The sequence below is a fragment of the Protopterus annectens genome, chromosome 13.part0, assembly GCF_019279795.1.
Source record: "Protopterus annectens isolate FY-2018-M chromosome 13.part0, PAN1.0, whole genome shotgun sequence".
NCBI classification, from domain to species: Eukaryota; Metazoa; Chordata; order Ceratodontiformes; family Protopteridae; genus Protopterus; species Protopterus annectens.
In genome coordinates, this window is record NC_056747.1 from 1142742817 (window position 1) to 1142764258 (window position 21442).

Consider the following 21442-nt stretch of genomic DNA (forward strand, 5'->3'; position numbering starts at 1 on the left):
GGAGTCCGAGGTGGGAGAAGTTTGCACTGAACCTGTCAGCCAGTATGTTGGCAATGTCTGTAGGATCAGTAATCTTCACATCATTTTGAACTAGTTCTGAGCATATCTGGGAGTTTCCTCCCAGGTTTCTAACATAGCTAAAGAAGGCCTTATGATTGTCTTTTGAGTCTTTAGCTATTTTTCTCTCAAAATTTGCTTTGGATGATTTTATGAGAGCTCTTAGTTTTTTACTTATAGTGATCAAGGGTTTCTTACCTTTTAAGGATTTTGCTCTATCTTGTAGTAGCTTCCTCCTTTTGTTGTAGAGTTTGTTTATGGCTGGGGTCCACCAGACTGGACGCTTGCCTTTGGTACAAAGAGTCTTTGTTTTGCTTGGGATTGCCTTATCCATGCAGTCCTGCAGGTGCTGGTAGAAGGCATTTGTAAGTGATTCAGCGGCTTGAGTACTTTTTTCCGCCGGCTCGGGGGCCTTAAAGGAGACCACACTAGTCTTTAGAAGTGTGAAGTCGGCTTTCGAGAAGTTCTTTACTGTGGTCTTTTTTATTTCAGGTGGGGTGGGATGAGGACCTCCAGCGAGATTAGTTTGTGATCTGATCTCACCAGTGAGGGGTATACTTCCGGTGTTGAACATTGTGCTCCCATGTTCGTGATGATGAGATCAAGTATGTTTTCTCCTCTTGTGGGGATGGTGACTAGTTGTTCCATGGCATTTGAGTTTATGAATTCCAGGAACTTTTGGGCTAGGGTGTTTGGGCTTGAGTAGTGTTCCCAGTCTATATTAGGATAATTGAAGTCACCTAGTATGATGGTGTTTGGTGATACATTTATCCCTCTAGTGTTTTCAGGAAGGCCATGTGAGGTTCCTGAGTTTGTGAGGGTGGCCTGTAACATGCTACAATTTGCAGAGCAGTCTTGCCTATGGTTAATTGCACCTGGATGGTCTCCGATGCATCGTGCGTTGCCACCAGTCTTGAGGTGTGGGTGTCTTTGATGAATATGGATACCCCCCCCTCCTTTCTTGGTATTGTCCGGATTTTGGGGGCGGGACGCATGATAAGAGGTAAAACCTGATAGTGCTGGGGTGCTCTCAGGAGCCTTGAACCAGGTTTCTGTCACTGCACAGACATCGATGTTCTCCATACTGAGAAGGACCTCGAGTGCGTGCATTTTGAGATTTAGACTTCTGGCATTGAGCAGCATTACCCTTAGTTTTTTCCTTTTTGTGTTCTAGGGTGGTAGGTTTAGAATTTGAGCCTTGCCTAAAAAGGCACTATGGGGTGGCAAGAGCCTTTGCCAATATCCGAATCCCAGGGTGACAGGTGCAAGCCGTCCCTTGAGCAGCGTGGCTTGTCCAGCATGTCATCCCAGGCAGACAGACATTGGATCCCCTTTGAATGACACCAGAGTTTAAGCCAATTGTTAAAGCTGATCATCTTATCTCTGTATTGTGGTATCATTCTTGGTGAAGGTAGGATACTGCTCAAGGTCAGGGTCATACCTGCCTGGGCTACATAATCAGAGAGCTCCTCAATGTCTCTTTTCATGTAGTCCAAGGAGGTACGTCTCAGGTCGTTTACACCAGCGTGGACAATGACTGAGTCGTATTTGTACCTGCTGTTGAGAGACCTGAGTGCTTGCGTTATGTGGCGGATTCTAGCGCCCAACAGGCAGCTTACTGTGACCTTCTCCTTACTCAGTCTGGTGAGCGGGACGTCAGTGTGTCTGACTATGGAGTCACCAATGACTAGTGTGTCTGGCATTGTGTTTGGCCTTAAGGGCTGTGACTGTTTAACACTCTGACTGTGAGGTCTATGTGTTGCAGGTGTTGTGTTCTGAGGTGGTGGTTGTTTGGGTGTCTGCTTTGGTGGCCTCTGCTGTTTTGGTAGATTTTTGATCAGAGCCGAGTATGTCTTTGTGTGTTTATGTGTATGATTTGAGGTTGTGATGGTACTATGTGAGACTGGGTCTATAGTGTGTGTGGTAACCTTCTCCTCCTGACTGGTCTTGCCAGTCCTATGTTGAGAGAGCTCAGCCTCCAGTTTGGCCGTATAGTTGCATCTCTCGCATGTATTTGTGCTTTGTGGGAGGAGGAGAGGGTTGTCTGTGTACATGAGGCAATTGTAACATTGCCTCAATATTCCCAGGTTCACCAGCTGAGCAGGAGAGGACACTAGCAACTGATCCCTCGACATGCTAGAAGGACTAGACAAAAACTTTAAAAGAGATTCCGGGGATGTGGGTGACCGAGAAATGGGGGTTTGCCTTTTGGGGTGCTATCTATAAGAGTGCCGTATCAAGGTAATAAGTACTGTAGGAGCAAGTGCTAGGTTTAACAGATAGAGAAAAGTCTACTTGGAGTCAAGTAGAGATTATCTTTTTAGGTATTAGAGAAAGTGCTAGTAACAGGGATGCTTAAAGGTAAGATTGAAAAGAATGCACTCTGCAGTGTGCACTAGAGAAGTTAGATATGAAAGTAGGTAACTTGAGTTTTACCTGTTTAAAAGTTAAGGTTTAGTGGAGAGTTACTATTTTTAAAACAGCAAGATGGACTGAAAGGGGTGGTTACTTTTGTATTTTGGTACTATGAAATACTGTAGGATGGCCAATAAATTTAAATAATTGAAGGGGTGGGATTTCAAAAGTGATGGTTTTGTGATTACTCACATAAGCCAGTGAAAGTAGAGAGAAATGAGATATATGGTCAGATTAACATAAGAGGCGGGCAACTAGAAAGACAGTGGTATTTAACAAGACAACTTAAATGGGTGGGGGGAGGGAAAAATTCTGCCTGACTCAGAACAGAGAGAGCTGTGGTCTCTTTTGAAGTTTTAATATGCTGTAAAACAGAATGCAAGCAAAACACAAGATAAAGAAAACAAACTACAGTATTCAAAATATAGAAAGGCAATACAGAAATACAAAAAATAACAGCAAACTAACCTTTCCTTCACAGCAAAGTGTAGCAGAGTCTGGATGAGCCTTTCTGGTAAAGGGATTCTGGTTTCACTAACACTAAATTAAACATTTCCCACAACAATCCCTTCAGTAGTGTGTCCATGTCTGCACAAGCACTTCACTGACACCAGAATTAAATGTTTCCCCCAGCAATCCCTTCAGTAGTATATCCATGTATGCACAAGCACCAAAATAAAACATTTCCTCCAGTGACTGCTTTAATAGTATATCCATCTAGACACAAGCACTTCAATGACATCAAAATTAGACATTTCTCCCAATGACACTTTCAGCAGTTTGTCCATGTCTATACAAGCATTAAAATGAAGCATTTCCCTCATACTAGAGCTTCACTTTCTGGGTCCCCTTCTGTCATATCTTTCCATTGTGGTCCTCCTATATGTCTGTTTTTCTTGACACTGACTACATGAAGCTTTCAGGGCAATGCTGCAGGCACAGATGGACTTAGGTTCATCCCATACACTCTCATTCATGGCCAGACAAGGACAGTGTTACCCTTCCCTCCTTACTACTAGCCTAATCATCAAGCTCCATTCTGGCACCAGAAACGCTTATGCTATCTAGCTCCATTCAGGCCCTGATGCTGACAAGGTTCATTCCTTCCATGCTGTTACCATCATCAACATCTGCAGTCTCATTATTGATTCCTTTGTTGCCAACTGTCTTTGTGCCCCATGACTTTAGGGTTGAGGATTCAGCCCCAGTATTAGTTCAACCCTCTTTGGTGTGTATCTTGAGGCAGAAATACTCTGCTTAATAGCCTTTAGCATAAGAGCAGTGGTGTTGATGTCAACACCAGAAAGTCACTCACTTCTGGGGATTGGTGCTGATGTGCCATCTGACTCAGGATTAGTGGAAGTCAGTGCCAAGTTCTTGGTGCTTGAGACCTCAGTGTCAGCATGTGCATCTGGTCCGGTCTCTATCTTGATCTTGCACTTGACATCTTCTTGCAGAAATTCTGAAGGTCTCCAGCAGAAGCATCTTAAGAAATATTATCTCAAGTCTAGCTCAACATCGTCCTCTCCAGACAGTTACCTGCTGAGGGGACATGCAAGATGAAGTCCTTTGGAGCATCCAGAGCCAGACTGATATCAGAGACAAGGCTGATTCCTTAGTGCTCTTAATGACCCCAAATTCTGGAAATGTTACAGATGCTTCAAGAAAAAGGGGGGGGGGGGATGACTGAATTATTCCCCTTCCTCTGTTTTGGATAAAGTTTTTCAGGTGACTTTCAGATCTCTTCCTTCACCTTGCCAGGGGTTCTCACCGTCGATAACATGGTGGTGATCATCTCCACAGAAGCATAGAAAGAACCTAACAGGGCTACAGAATCATGAAGTGGTCCCTATCTTTGAAGCAGCAGCCATAAAGCAGGCTCAGACCCCACAGAGCCCAGTGGTCCATTGTACATGAAAGACATAAAGGAAGATGGTTCCTTTTTGAAGCAGGTCTATGGATCCTTTAACTTTACACTCAGGAGCTTAGCTACCAGACACATATACTGAGATTCCAGTATGGTATTGATGTTGAAATGTCTAACACACTAGAACAGGTGTCTAATAAACAACTGCATACAATGCTGATGATTTAGGCACCTACTCTTTCTACTTTGGGCAATGTCAACATAATCTTTGCTCAAAATGCAGCATCCATTTAGTGGTTCCATTCTTTTTAGACCTCACATTATGACCAAACAGAAGCATAGCAAAGAACAGAAACCCACAAAGTTTTGGTGTGAGGTTTACAGCTCTATATTGTCCTTTTCCATGACAGAAAAGTCACTGAATCAGAAATGGTTTGGTTAAGGCCATCAACAGTGGAGTTTTTTACAGGTATGGAAGAATCACAACAGATGAGTTGGTGGTTTCTATGATGAACACACACAAAATGATAGTTATCCTCAACCCAGTCAAGAGTTTCACAGTCCCCATGGGGTGTTGGGGGGCAGAGGCAATAGCAGAAGCAACAGACTCCCTGAGGGCTTGCATGATTAATCCACTCTGGAGGCAGGTGGGGCTGTCTTTCCTTTCACATGCCAGCATGGTAGGTTATTAGTTGGATACTGGATATAATATCCAGAGGCTACATGTTACCCTTCTTCTCCACATGGTGCCACACTCCCTTCCCCTTCCTAATATCCCAACCTTTTACAAGAGGCTGATGTTACTAGAAGTCAGAAACATCTTCCAAACATTAGCCATCCAGTAGACCCCACCAGACCAATAGGAGTTCAACTTCTATTCCAGTTTCTATCCAGTCTCCAGATAGAACAAGGACCTCAGGCCCATTCTGTACCTAAGAGGCCCCATCTACTTAGTGACAAAACAAATGTTCTGGATGTTTACAGTGTGGATGATTCTTCCTTAATTGTCAGGTGGAACTTCAACATGCCTTTTGGATGTTTAAGACATACACCTGAATGTCAAGAGCATGAAGGAGATGAGGTTCCTACCTTCTGGATAGGAAGCAGTCATTATCACTTTCAGCTCTTCCTTTCACACTGTCCTCTGCCCCCAAGAAGTTCACAAAGTGTTGTAGCTATGGTGACAGAGAACCAGAGGCTGCAGTGTGTCAAGGTCTTACATACCTGGAAGACTGTCTCTTTGTGAGTATGACCTCAGAGAAGTTAATAGTGACACAGGATTAAATCTTGTGGAGTCTCACATGCAGCTTTCACAACCCATCACCTTTACAGGATGCTCACAAGATCCCCCTTCTTTGAAAGGCCAGTCTTCCACCAGAAAGGTTTCTCCTATTCTACAGGTAGTGTCCAGGATTTGCCATATTACTTCTGTGTCAGCAGCCACATACCTCGGAGGACTGGAGCTCATGTCAGCCACTGTACTTATCATTCCCTTCATGAGATGTCACATGATGGTCCTCTAGTGAGCTTTCAGGACCAGTGGAGCCAGTGCGTGGACCTGATATCAGAGCAGATCTGAGGCATGTTACAAGATACCTAGCATAGTGGCGTCTAGACTCCAACCTTTTCCTGGGCAGCTCATTTCAACTTCCCAGACTGCAGGTAACTGTCACTGTAGAAACCTCATCCTTAGGCTAAGGAGCTATTATTAGTGGTGGACAGTCCAAGGTGCATGGTCATAATATAAGGCCAGACTGACTATGAGCTTTCTGAAGATGAAGGTGGACCTTCTCATCCTGCAGGCATTTCAGAATTCTCTTCCTTGAGGAATGACTGCCATTCATTATGACAATATAATGGTAGTGTGGCATATCAACAGCCAAGAAGGGAGACTTTATGGATCATATATTTGGATCATTTTCTGGCAACTGATCACATTCCTGGAGAAGCCAAACTGCCTGATTAACAGGCCCCGTAGATGTTTACCCATGCTATATGAGTGTACTTTCAGGTAAATGGTGGTGAAATCTCTTTTCCACCAGTGGGTTAAGCATTACTGTAACGCGCTTGCTCCATAACCAAAATCACATGCAGTGACTGTTTTTCCTGATTCTCCTTCTGGGACAGTGGCTTAGGGAAACTGTAATCCAGGGCTGGCCTCTAGGACTCCTTTATACCATTGCCCTCTTTCCCAAATTTATGTGGCAAACAAAGACGTACAAGGCAAAAGTAATTCTAGTAGCCCCATTTTAGCTGTGACAAGTCTGGTTCCTCTTAGTCGGGTTTCATCTCCTTCAGAAGCCTCTTAGATTGAAGCCCTTCAGCATCCTGCTAACCCACTCAGCCACCATGCCTCACCCAGACCTATATGCCCTCAAATTAACCACATGATTTCTGTGATTCTGATGAAAGTCTGTGATGTATCTTATTAGGTCAAGGTCATCCAGATACTTATTTCTTACCTGAAGCTCAACACCATGAAAACACAGATGAACATTTTTTTATGGCCTTGGAAAAAAGGTTTGATTCTCTTTGGCTATGTTGCTTGCAGTCCTAGATTACCTTACTCAAATCTTTGGCTATGGGCCGAGCTATGCTTCCATCAATATTCAAATAGCTGCTACCAGTAATCTCCACTAAGGTTTTCAGAATTCATCCCTGGATTCCATGAGAGTTTGAAAGGCCTTTTTTATTGTTACCTTTCTTATCAGGCCACCATTTAGAGAGCTTGTACCACTGTGGGCTCTATATTTTATTTTAGGGAATTTTACTCTGTCCCCTCAGCTAGCCTCTGGAGAAGAGTTGAAATTTCTTTCTTGGAACCCCCCCCCCCTCTTGGTTAGCCATCGCATTTGCAGGAAGCATTTCTGAGTTTCAGGCCTTGTGTATATATCCTCCATACCTGGTCTTCCATACTAACAGAGTTGACCCGATTACCATTATATGCCTTTATGCCCAAAGTAGCTAAATAAAATAGATTATGTTCAACCTATTAATTTTCCAGTTTTCTTTCTGGATGGTGCAAATAAATGAAAATATTTTGTGCACTTTATGGACATTTGTGGGGTCTACCTAAGAACGTCGACAGATGAGAAGACCGACAATGAAATCACCGACGCCAGAAGATCGACAAGTCAGAAGACCGACGGATGAAAACACTGAAGCGGAGAACACCGAGATGGGGAAAGGATGTGTAAGTATGCGGTAGTGACGGACGTTAGGGTGCAAGTAAGGTAAGTGTAAGATGTTGACGGTCTGTAGGGATAGGGGTGGGTTAAGTGAGTTAGGGTTAGGGCGCGGGTTAGGTAAGGGTGCAGTAGTGATATTTTTTGGGTTAGGGGTGGGTTAAGTGAGTTAGGGTTAGGGCACAGGTTAGGTGAGTGTGCGATAGTGACGGACCTTAGGGTTAGGGTTTCGGTTAGGGTTGTAGATAGTTGTGTATGTAAGGTTTAGTGTTTTTTTGTAAGGATTTTGGTGTGCTTGTGTTGTGTGTGTGGTTTTTGGACAGGGGATTTGTTTTGTTTGTTGGTTGTTGTTATGATGTGTTGAGTGTATGAGGTGTCGTGTTTGTGAACTGTCAATTATGTCGTGTTGGTAATGTCGTTGTCGGTGTTATGCACTGTCGATGTTGTCAGGTAGATCCACATTTGTGACATCCCCATCCTGGGCCAGTAGTCAAGGAGCCTGAATCCTCACCACTGACACTGGAGAGGGATGTTCACTTGGAATACAAAGGGATACACTCAGAATTTCCAGACGCAGACCTCTCTGCATCAAGCACAATTTCCCTTAAGAGCACACAGGACACACACTCAGCCCTGGGCCTGGGTGTCCCAATTTGTCTCCCTCCTGGTCCCCAATAAGACTCCTGACTGGTACAGCTGTAGGATTTGGTCCATAGCCAAGTGTCGAAGCTAAGTCCTCCAGCACCTTCTCTGTAAAACCAATGCTTCGTGTCCCTGCTCCAAGTAGCTGAAACACACACACACACACACACACACACACTGTTTGAGATTTAATTTGCATGCGCACACATACACACACACACACACACACACACACACACACCTGAGAAAGGCTGGCACAGATTTACTAGCTATGCCACCTTCTCTCCAGACTATAAGGTAGTTTCACTGCCACCAGTCAGTTACAATAGGCTGTTAAAAGTGTATCCAATTATACTGAATGAAAGTAATATTAATACAAATGGTAATGTTGACCAAATAGCCAGGCTTTCAGGAGTTGTCAGAGTTATCAGCAAATACATAAATATGTACAAATACTCTGAAAACTTCAATATTTTCTAAAAAGGACCAGACACAATGAAAAGTTTAAATATATTTAATACTAAATAATAAAAGAGCATGAAAATAATAAATGCCTATTTTCAGTAAACACCAGAGTTTTAGTCACAGGAAGAATTAAAAATAACACAGATGGAAAGTTTCACACAGTTATAGAAAAACAGTATTTAGCTAGTCTCACTATCTATTTCTGATTGACTAAAAGATTTACTGTCCCTACTTACTGAATAGAGCAAGGCAAGATGGGTGAGTGGTCCTTGTTGTCAGATCCAAGACAGAACAGAGAATGCTGCTGAGACTTCAGTCTCCTCTAATATTAAAACATTATTTCTGTACAGAATGACATCACATACATCTATCATCTGACACTGTTTCCCATGCTATCCCTCATCACTTGAAGCTACCAAGGTTTAGCACCAATGTGCTACAATACACACAGCTAGAGCATTGTTCAGATGTGGTGCAGCTCCTGGAAGTTGTAAAACCATTCCACTCCTCCTACAGGAGCTACAACCTGTTCTCTAGCACAGACATTGCATCTCTAGCTCCATTCAAAACTGTGGGATAACATCCTTATGGCTTAACCCATAACGTAATTTAATTTCAAGAATATTTTTTCAAAGTCAGGTGTTTCAACCTCTTCTCTCCCAGTTTATGCTGTTACAATGTATACATTTTAACAGTTACAATAATGCATGTACATTTCTTTTCCTTCCAGCAGGGCACACAACTGATACATTTTAAGACAAGCAAATCTCACAAATACATTTTCAGCACAAGCATCTGTACAGATCAGTTTGATATACAAATTACATATGATTATTTACAAAATTTCAGCTAGCTGTGCTGCCATACTTTGCAAATCCACTGCCCTATGTCTCCTGGCATGGCTGGCAGTACCTCCTATAGTCACAACATGCACAGGGAATAGAGCTTTTATCTGAGCAGAACAAGAGTTAAGAAAAGATTTACAATTTGTTTGTATCCTATGCTCATAAAAATGTGCAAGACGGTTTTCAAGTCCACTTTGTAATGGTAGATGCCTGGATCAAATTTTGCTTTGATAAATATAATAAGATTTTGCCATTTGAACTGGGGTGAATGGCTCATTCCACAAGGGATGCAGGTAGTTCACAAACTTTTTTTAAGAATGCTTCTGTAGATGACACAGGCATAGCTACAACTTGGACTTCCCTGGGAATTCTCACAAGCTACTAAAGCTGGAAATGGTTTCTAGGTCTCAGTCTCCCTTTGGGTCCATGATGATTTTGGAAATCCTTTCATGAGGCCACTCAGGTAAGTCTGCTATGGATTCTGTCCTCCTCATGGTTGAGTATGAACCAGCCCATGTCTGATTCAAATGTCATGTTATTACTGTAATGATAGATCTGCATGGTTGTAGTTCATCATGCTCAACATCCCCTGAGCTAGCAGAGGGAGGCCCCTCTTTTATAGTGTTATTGTTTTTTTTGCAAGAGCGTTTGTGTTTTGTTTCGCTATGAGTGGCTTAATTCAGATTTGCTGAAAAACAGGGATGCACCGGGTCTTATGGGTAAATGGGAGGAGCTGAAGCCTGAAAAGTTTTTATCAGTGGCAAGCAGATGGAAATGGATGTTTCAGTCCTATTAACTGAGGAAGATGAAGCATGACCATGCAGCTCTATCATTATGCCTGGAACATAACTTTTCACTCTCTTGCAATTTCATGGGGTTTCAGACAGCCATAACAAGATGTAGGAAGCCATATGAGTTTTTTTCTGCTGCAGGCTGCAGCAGCTAATAGTGGGCATGACATCTACTCTGTGAGTACCTTTGGCATAGTACTAATGCTGGATTACCTTACATAATTTGAACATGGCAGTGATTTGTGGACTGCACTACTTGTTAACATCACAGAATATTGTGGCTGCAATTTAGAGAGCCATGGAATTTATTCAAGTGACTGGTCTGGTTTCAATTTGTATTGCCCAGGAACAACCCAGGGGCACTGTGGCTAAGCACATATATACTAGAAAACTTGTGAAGACTGTTCCCAGCACAGAGCACTGTGTCGATATGCCAAGGAGCAGTTTTGCTTCATTCTGTTTCAGATCACTTTTGTTGTGTATAGGAGTACCAGGGTGGTGCTTGCCATTCCAGGGTGTCACATATGTCACAAAGTCTCAGATAAATGTGCAGGCCTAACTGACTTCTGCCATTGTTGTACGGTGTGTGATAATGGTGAACAAAAAGTTAATAAGAAAAATGTAATGAATACAGTCTCTTCATCTGTAAGAAAGAGCCTGACTCCCTTACACCAACTTCTAGACTGATAAAGGAATTGTAAGCTTCTGTGGAGACAAGAGCCTGAATCCTCTACACCGACTACCAGACTGCTGAAGGAATTGTGAATTTCAGTGGGGACAAGAGCCTGGATCTTCTACACCAACCAGCAGACTGCTGAAGGAATTGTGAGTTGTGTCAGTACATTTACAGGGAGTTTCAGTTCATTTTCATAGAATTCTGTGTTTCAAAGGAAAATAAATTTACTGTTGCTCATGCTAAGTCTGTTTACAACCGTGCAACTAATTTTGTTTAGTAAATGACAGTCACTGTTTGTGCTGTAGAATTTGAAAACAGTGTTAGTAGTATAACTGCTTTTGGTGCAGAAGGCTGTGGATTATCTTCCCACATTTTCTTTTAATTTCTCCAAGTCTTTTCGGTTTCCAATACCATGATGGGAATGGACCCCATTCCTAATATAAAGTATAATTAAAGCCCATGAAATTAGTATTGTTTTAGTCTTTGCTGTTAACCAGAAGTGCTCTTCACAGAACCATAATGTGCTCAGTAATGACAATCCATATGGAGTTACATATATCGGTAACATATCCAAGTACGATTGTGAATTCTTTTTTTATAAGATGCTTTGCTCCTACTACTGTTGGAACAGTATGGGTATCCTTCTTCCACATTGCCCTCATTTCTGCATACATATCCTGGTATTTTGTGACTTTATGTCTCTCTGTATGTACAATACTGTAGTCTAGACTAAGCAGAGAAGTCATCATAGACTTATTCTCCTCATGATTCAGAACTTTCACTGTGTTTGGATCTTGTGAGGTCAGCAGATATGTTTACAGTCCTGCCATAGCAGATCTATACATGTAATCAATTTCAAGGAGGCCCATACCTCCTTCAGAATGGGGAATATCTGATGAGCATGAAGCATCTTTCTTGTTTGCCTGACCAACCTATCCACCACCTTTTGCAGCCAGTCATTCACTTCAAAACTGTAAGTTAGGACAGGATCAAATTACTTTATAGCTTGGACTTTGTTCCTAGATATAAATGCTGTTTACAGTATTAATTAAAGTCTTCTAAAATATTCATGTTTGTTCATGTTTTATTGTTGATTCTTCATCAATTCCCCAAGTTTTACATACGTACTCTTGGTCAAGTTCTTTTATAGCACATTCCTGTCTCAAAATTATGTTTTCTTGTTGTTGCAGTTTTCCTGCTTTAAAGGTTGCTTTTGCACATTTATAAAAAACAAATGACATCCTTGTATCATCTAAAATGTTTTGACCACTTACAGTTGTGCTTTCAGTTCCTCATCTGATGAACTATACAATTTTAAATCATCTACAAAAAGAAGATGAGAAGTCTTTACACTTTGTTGTTTTCTGGGAGCCAAATCGTAGCCATGACCTCATCTGTTAAGTAGACAGCTTAATGAGTTAAGGGCAAGACAAAAGAGCAGTGGTAATGGAGTGCTGGTATTGCAGTGCCCTTTCAATTGCTGATTATTTGGTGCATTTTAAGGGGGGTTAGGGGTTCCGCTCTCCTGACTGTGTCCTCCTTTGTATGAGATGCCTAGTAACGATGAACCTGTTGTCAGTATGTCAGTCATTCCCTATTGCAATATTACCAGGTTAAGAATGTAACATAGGCAATTAATTCTTCAAGGGCAGCAGGCACTGAATTTGTAGATGAAACACTAAAATGAAAGTTGTTTGCCAGTAGCAACCTCTTCGTTAGTTACAGACCTCTTTACTGTGGAATTATTCAGATGGCTTTTACTTCTGCAGAGATTGTGCATATTGACTGATATTGGTGGATTGTAATGGCAGAAGTTTGAGTGGCCTTTTATGGGTGGGAGGTTGGCATAATGGTTAAGGTGTTTGCCTTACAAACACAAGGTGTAGGGTTTGACTCTCACATGGGGTAATTGGCTAGGCTTAAAATGGCCCACAAGGGCAGTTAGCCTAGTACTAATCTGTGAACCTATGGTTGAAATTTTCTGAAAAGGGTAGTTTTGTCATTATTGTTTCATACATTTTGTTTCATTCCTTACTGGAAGAACATTCAAAACTACAAATTTAAAAAAACACTCTAGCAAGTGGTGCCATATTATACAAAGAATATAATTTAATACAATCAGGAAGGTGAATCAAAGAACATATGCATGTATGCGTGGTCCTAAAAATGTGTGCAAGGAGCCTAATTTTTGAAAACAGCCCAAAGGTAAACTTAATCCTCCACTGGTCAGTTGCATTTTCTTTGAATGTGGGTTTTAATGCCATTTCAATGAATGTGAGTTTCAAGAGCAGAGAAGTTTACTGCTCATGCTAAGTGTTTACATTACAGGACTGTATTGCTTGTTCAGCAAATGGCAATCAGTGTTTGTGCTATTCTATTTCAATATCTGTAATCACTGGAAACGTAAATAAGAAAACAGTATGCACGCTGACAGATTTGAACAGCATTTATGGTAACTGAGGAGAAAAAGCCCAGTAATAGAACACTGGAATGGCTGGGGAGGGAGTAGCTGCAGATATGGGTATGCAGCTGCTGTAGGAAGGGCTGCTCTGGGGGGCCCCAATCTACTACCCTGCCTAGGGTCCCATTTGACCATGATCCAGTCGTGCATAGCACAGTGAATAACATAAGGTGGCTGGAGTGGTAAAAAGTTGAAGAATAAAGTGGAATGGCTTGAAGCAGAGAAGTGCAGTCTGAAAATGGCTAATACTTTCATGTCAAGCAAAGGTCCTCATTGGCCATCTTTAAGAAAAATCTTGACGACTGGATGGGAAATAGAAAATTCACCCCGGGATCACTTCTGCGACACTGCTTGACAGGGGCACAGGAAAATAATTTTCTTGGGTGGCGAAAGCCAGGGAACCTTTTTGGATAGGCTTATATAGGCCCCAGGGCCGATAGCCTAGTACCTACCTATGAACCTATAATAAAGCAGATATATATAAATTGCTAGAGTCCTTGGGTGGTTTAGAAAGTCCATTCTACAAAAGTGTGCCAAGCAATCGCATTTGCACTTTATGTTTCACATATTTGCATGAAACTTCACATCTTTTGCATTTTGCTAAGGTGTTTCTGTTCCCATCTGTATCATTATGCATACAATTTCTAGTGACCCTCATCTGTACTGGAAACTTTCAATGATTATTTATTTATTTTCCTGGCTTTCGCCACCCAAGAAAATTATTTTCCTGTGCCCCTGTCAAGCAGTGTCGCAGAAGTGATCCCGGGGTGAATTTTCTATTTCCCATCCAGTCGTCAAGATTTTTCTTAAAGATGGCCAATGAGGACCTTTGCTTGACATGAAAGTATTAAAAAAAAAAAAAAAAAAATTTTTTTTGTTACAATTAATGTTTTTATAAATATGTATTAAATTTTGAACTATGTAGTACTCCCTCCCTCCCATATTTAGTATTGAAAGTAATCAATGCCTTACTTACTACATAGCTGGCATTATTTGTTTTTTCTTAGATTTGTATTACCTGACCTGGACTAATATCTTTGTATTTTTGCACATTGCCCGTATCATAAGTGTTTATTGTACATGTATTTCTATAACCTTGCTTTAATCTGTGGAGCTTTTCTCCCCGGGCCTCTACTGAAAATGGACTTTGATCCAGCTGGACTAGCCCGGTCAACAAATGTAAAATAAAATAAATAAATAAATAAATAAATAAATTATACCTCAGCTAGGTTTTTTAATGTGTCTTGCAGTCTAGATACGTAGTTTGTTACAGTGAAAATAGGATGCTGAAACTGCCATTGGCGTATGTGGAGTGCCCTATTTTCTGCTTCCCCCTTCAAAGCTACTGCTGCCGCTATTGCTGCTGCTGTAAGGTTTTCAGTTTGCTTTCACCAGGCTGAACAGTATCCTATTATCAGGCTCAATTAAAAAATGTATGTGAAGATGTATATCTTGTGGGAAATACATTAATCACTGCAATGAACAGACCATTAGAACAAAACCATTACAATACAACTTGGATTAGCTGAGTTCAGTCATCCCATGTGATCTGTGTACATTTGGTGACATTACCTACCTTATAAGATTTGGTGAATCTGACAAACACCGGGAAGAACTGGGATGGGGTAGTGGTCTTTGAGCTCTCGCCATAGTATTCAACAACTGAGTCAAAAGCTTCCTGCAGGCATAAAATATAAAAACATTGCATCAATGGCATAGGAAAGTAAATTTAAGTCATTGAAGAAAGTAAGACATTTTAGAATTGAATGTTTTCTAACTTTGAAATCTGTATATTCAGATCTGTACAACAAAATCAGTTGCCAGTTGGTGTACTGTCTATAGTTATTTCTTATAAAAACTTTAGTCTTTGCTGTTTTAGTCTGGCTAGTATGTATTGCAGCTTCTTATTCTCTCTCCATATGGTCTGTATTTAGTTGTAATGCCCAGCTCTCTTAGATGAATTTCTATATGGTTGTAGTGCAAATCCTTCACAGTATGACTTGCATTTGGATTGTAATACCCACCCTTTACTAACATTTTTATTTGTCTGTGCTGCTCTTCCCTTTTGTTTGAACTCTATTATATTCTTATGTCCTTCCCTGTTAACCTGCCTTGCTAACAGCTGGATGTATTGCCCAATAATTTCAGTTTGTTCTGTAATAGTTTGTAATATGTGCTCACACACTTACATGTCTATAGTTCTAAGGGCCAGCTTCTATATTCAAGTTTATATCTGTATTAGATGACCAGATCTTCAAGACTATAACTATATGAAAGTGGATGACATAAAAAATATTTTGTCTCCCTGAAGCCCATGTCCATTCAGAATCAGGTTTCATGCAGGTCTTTCTCCTCTCCATTTTCTTAAAAGCTGTTCAATATCACTTCATTCTAAATAATCCTACACTCTGTCACTCAGGTGAGTAGTGAGTTCAAAGTCACCATCACGCTCTCACAGAAATAGATTTTCATTTATGTTATGATACATTTCTTCTGCTTCCATGACCCCTCATGACTATATCATTTCTCTTCAGGTCAGTTCATTTCTCTCCTCTAGATCATCAGGTATGTCATCAGTCTGTCTTTGTACCATAACCACTACACTTCATTCAGCACCTTGATAATATTAGAAAAAGGTTTCACAGGAAGTTTATGTCTCCAATATCTCATGTCTGTGCAAAGCTGCTACAAAAATTGTTCATAATATTTTGTACAGCTAGACCCAGCTATTTACATGGATTTGCAATCATGTCAATCTCTCTAGACCATATTACAGTAGGACCTACAATTTGCTTACAGTATCTAGCTCTTTTCCTGTGACCTACATCTGTTGTGCATACACAGTACAGCTTGACATGTGTTTGGTTGTAAAACCTGACCTTCTCGGTCTGATCAATATGTGGCTGTTATACCTAGCCATCTTTGCTTGATCTCTGTTTTTTTTGGGCTCACAGTAAAAGGTTTCTTTGGTTCACTTCTTGGCTGGGGTTCTTTCTGTGTGGAGTCTGTATGTCCTCCCTGTGTATGTGTGATTTCTTCCCACATTCTAAAAGACATGCAGCAGGTGGATGGGACAAACTAAATTCGCTTTAGGTGTGACTGGATGTGTGTTTTTTTATGATATAGAAGATCAACTGTGGCAGGGCTAGCTACTTGGCAGTGTGGCCATTGGCTTTAGATGATGGTCACTGCTGATGTGACACCCTGATCCCACAGACAAAAATGGAAAAAAAGATGTTGTGGATGGATGGATCTCTGTGTGACAATTGTATGAAGTGTCCAGCCATTTCAGTCTGTTATGTTTTACAATGAAATGACCAACTCTGTATTTGTCAGTGCATAGCTAGAGCTATAGATGGTTGTATGAGCTAGCCCTCCATATCAGAAAACATTTGTTATATAGCCATGCCTATTCCATCTGATCCATGTTTTATGGTCTAGCCAAACCTCATATTTCATCTGTTTTGGGTCATACAGTTCACCCTCTTCCATGTGATATTTTTGGCCGTACAACCCAACTGTTTCAGTGTGATCTAAATCTCAATATATAACCCAATGGGTTATTCATACTTAAATTAAAATTTCATGCGAATGCAGGACTAGGCTTCTAAAGATCCTCATTGATCAATAGTCTAGTAAGTACCTATGACCCTATGACCCTATGAAGAACTGTTGTGTAACCCAGCTACCTTTACTGAATAATGTTATAATGCCCAACCCTCTTAGTTTTGCTATATCCTTTTTTAATAAATGTCTTTATTAAATCACAACTAAAACAGTGACACAAGTATACTGCATTAATATAAAATAAATCAAACCATAGTAACATTTTTTATTTAATGCACATTTCTTTTTTAACAATCATTCACTCCAACTTTACATAAATTTTAATTTTTTCCATCCTTACACCTCATTCACATTTTTAACAATCATTTACTGCAACTTTACATAAATTGTTTAATTCTTTCTATCCCTTACACCTCATTCCATTTCCTGAATATTATCCTGTAGAGTTCCCACAGATTCTATTTACTTTCACATAATTTGCTCTTTCTTTTTTCTGTATCTTGAACAGTAAGTCAAGCACCGTTAATAGTTCACAAACTTTAGTATAGGATTCATATTCCGTGAAAGCAGAAAGTGAACTGGATCCATCTGATTTGAACAGGCTGCTAAAATAACATTATTGCAAACAGTTTAATCTCTAAAACACATGCAGCTTCCGCATCCATCCAGTTGTAGCTTTCAGTACTACAAGAAAGTAATGCACCAATATTTTATATATGTGTGTGTGTGTGTGTGTGTGTGTGTGTGTGTGTGTGTGTGGATTCCCTCAAGCTGATCAAACATCAGCTTGATCTCTGAGAAATAGAGGTGGACAGATAGCCGAATGTGCAAAATGCTGAAGGACTGTTTAGTCATGAAAGGTGAGTGGAACTAGAGGGGATGAGAGAGCTTGTGTGTGGGGGGGATAGGTGGGGGATATCTTTTGTATGTTTGTGTGTGATTGTATGTATTTTAAGGTTAGGGTCAGGTTTAGGTAAGGGGATAGATGCAGTGATGTTAATGTGTATTTGTGTACATTTGTGCGTCTGAGTATGTCTTGTGTAGTGGCAGTATTACGGGAAGATTCCTCTTAAGTTAGGTTGCAGGCTTAGGGTTGGGGAAGGGGTCAGCATTAGGGTTAGGGTTAGCATCCATTAGTAAGGTGGTATGGGGGGGGGGGCAGAGCCTGCTATGTTAGTGTTTACTTTCTATATTTTTCAATATAATTTTTTTTTCTGTATTAAGAAGCTGCGGGTAGAATATGCCTCTGTACTATGGAGCTGTCTTTGCAATCAGAGGGCTAAGTTTGTTCCGTATGCATGGGTGTGTTGTCTAGTATTTTTGGAATAATATGACAAACATCTTGACTCATTTATTACATAACAACCTTTCAGGACATACTCATAAACTTGTGCAAGAATTACATCTTTTACAGTCCAGTGCTTCTTTATAACTCACTGCTTCCTTCTTGACTGCCTTTCAAGCTCATTTGCACATTTTTGAACAATAACAGGCCACTGGAGGTCATCATATAGAATGTTATCAGGGTTATTTGTAGCCCTAACTTCAATGCCCTTTTGCAGCTTGATACTCATTGATTCCCACAATGCCACATAATGAGTCATGCACAGATCTGCACTTAAAGTGATATGTGGTTACTGTGCCAGTGCACATTTACATGAGAATGCATACCTCAGCCCTTCTGCAAAAAGCTACAACACCTACTTCTGCTAGGCATCAGTCATAAAATAGGTCAGACTGCCACCCTCCCCCAGGAAGTTCAGGTTTTGTGTCCACCACTCCCATCTTCCACAACTGGTACTTTCAGTGACCAGACCACTAGTTCATTCCAGGTCATCGGAGAGACAGTCAGGGCTTTATGCCTCTGTACTGTGGAAATGTCTTTGTAATCAGAGGATTCAGTTTGTTCAGTATACCTTTTGTTCAGTTTTGCTGTCCTGCTCAGCACATCTATTACCAGTACACAGTCAGTGTTATCCAGATCTATAGGCTTTTTCTGGAATGTGTAATCTTCTAACTGCATCAATATTAGCATCACATTTTGCAGATTTGCACTCACACAATGCCTATAGCAGTTTCCAGAGGTGTAATCTCTGTGGACTACTTTGTGGAACAGGTATCCATTCAGTAAATAATCAGTGACTTGTAATCTGTGTGAAACACAAGTCACACAAAATGCAGCCTTACAAATTTTTATGAAACTTTTGGATTCTAAAACTTATGGCTAATGTGTTATTATTCATGTGTGAATACTTTATTTCCTGAAAGACTAAAAGATAAATGAAAACTCTGCATGCCTGTGGGATATGTTGAACTTCAAAGCAGGAAAAAAGCATGAACAAGCATTATCTCGAGTGACAGAAATAAAATCAATCTTTTTATTTAGAGATTTTATCTCTTCCAATTAAAGTATTGCAACTTTGTCAAAATGTTAAAACAAGTACAAAGATAACCAGAATAACATTTTAAAATGTGCTTTCTGATATCTGTTTACTAATCCACAACCACAATAAACCCCTCTTTCAGATTTCCCACCTTAAGTGACCTGGGTTTCGCAGCCTCTTTGATACTGATATGGTCATTTCATCCTGAATTGTTACCTGCATTTAGTCTTAGTTGCTGATGTATTTCACTTTATTTAACATTTGTTGATTGGGAAAGTCCAACTAGGACAGAGCCTATTTTCAGTGGAGGCCCAGGGAAAAATGCTCCAGACACATATCTTTGGAATGTGGGAGGAAACTGGAGTATATGGAGGAAACCCATGCAAACACAGGAAGGACATGCAGATTCTGCACAGAAGGCACCCCAGCTGAGAATCAAACTAGAGAACCTCTTGCTGTGAGATGACAGCATTAAGCACTGCGCCACTCAAGCTTTCCTTTGCTTACAAGTGCTTTGAATTCTTCTCCTATCATATTTAAAACCACTGTGCTGCAAAGTTTTCTTTGCCTTCCTGTTTTTTTTCATGAAATATAGTTACAGCAAGTGATTTCTACTACATCAGAACTGTCTTTGTACACTATGCTGGATGAATTTTGTGAATTATTAAGGAAGTTGAATGGATGGATTATTAGTGCTGAATGAACTGGAGTGCGTGAAAATGAGGAAGACAGTCTGCTTAGTAACTAAACAGCTGTCGTTTGGTGCTAGCAACACCAGTGAACCTAATTCCAGAAATCTTTAATTCTATTTTACAACCCAATAAAGAATTGTTTCAGAAAAAGCAGACCATAAATCCAACAATATGGGAAACTGCATTATACCTGAACTATTACAAACTTAGAAAAAGATACATCTTTTTCTAACTAAAAGCATTGAGGCTAACCAAGTGCCGAAAGGTCTCTGGGTGAGTACTTTCTCCAGTGGAATAAAGTAAACTCAAACCTGTATGAGGGTTAGTAAAGTTGTGGCTTGATTGGTAAAGATCACATGACAATTTTTAAAGTGTTATTTAAATGATCTTTTTACTTGTTTTGACATTCTCATAAAGTTTTGACATTTTAGAAGAGGTGACATCATTAAATAGAGGAATTTGATTTTATTTATTTGACTCATTGTTTCCTTGGGCTTTTTTCTACTTTTTCTTATGAAACAGTATACAAGGCAATTAAGGGGAAAATAAACTAAACAGTCACTCACTTTCTTCAGCACTCTTTTTGAAACCACAGCTCCTGGGTCATAAGGTGGAGCATCACATGATAGGATCACTTCTGTGCCAGTTGAGCAATGAACTAAACACATTAACTGATTGTTCCATATGCTTGTGCCAATGCTTGCTGACAATCATGCCCTGACTAATCAAACTTGAGCCCCTTCCCATATTGAATATACCCAGATTTGGGATAGGAATCATATAGAGGGACCATCATCCAGGCAGCCATGGACTAGTTTTTGCTCCTGTTCGCATTCTAACAATGAGGGTGTTTCATACACCCTATTCCTTCCCCTGGGCAGGGGACATGTGATGGCCATGACTGTGGAGTACATGCTCCTGTGTACCATGATGGAGGCTACAACATGCACAGATTGGTGGCTGACTCCCCTGGGAAGGGGATGTGTGATAGTCATAACTGTGGAATAAATGCTCCTGGGTACAGTTATGGAGACTACAGATTGGGAACTGAATACCTGCTCCAATCCCATCCTTGTTTCACCAGCCCTAGTCCAAGGGACTGTAACATTGGACGGTCCCAGTCCATGCATTCTGTTAGGTCCCAAACTATGGACACAGGGGAAGAGGTTGGCATAATGGCTAAAGTTTCTATTTGACATATACAAGGTACAGGGTTTGAGTCTAAGCTCACATTATTGGCTAGGCTTATAATAGTCTGCAGACTAATAGCCTAGTATGTACCTATGGGATGCACTCTTAAGTAACATAAGAAGTTATCCCACTTTTCAAGAATTTATACTAAAACTCTAAAACTCTTAGTACATTTAAACCAAAAAGCTACCTGTGCCTGCTTCA

General features: G+C 40.5%; 1 protein-coding gene across 6 annotated transcripts in view; it reads right to left on the bottom strand.

Annotated features, from left to right (window-relative positions):
* Window positions 1-21442, bottom strand: part of FMNL1 (formin like 1) — a 1099995-nt gene that overhangs the window by 60093 nt on the left and 1018460 nt on the right. For all 6 annotated transcript variants that reach the window (XM_044055136.1, XM_044055138.1, XM_044055134.1 and 3 more), the window contains one exon: window positions 14981-15082. In XM_044055136.1, coding sequence (XP_043911071.1) covers window positions 14981-15082 — 102 coding nt within the window. The remainder of the gene's footprint in view (window positions 1-14980; window positions 15083-21442) is intronic.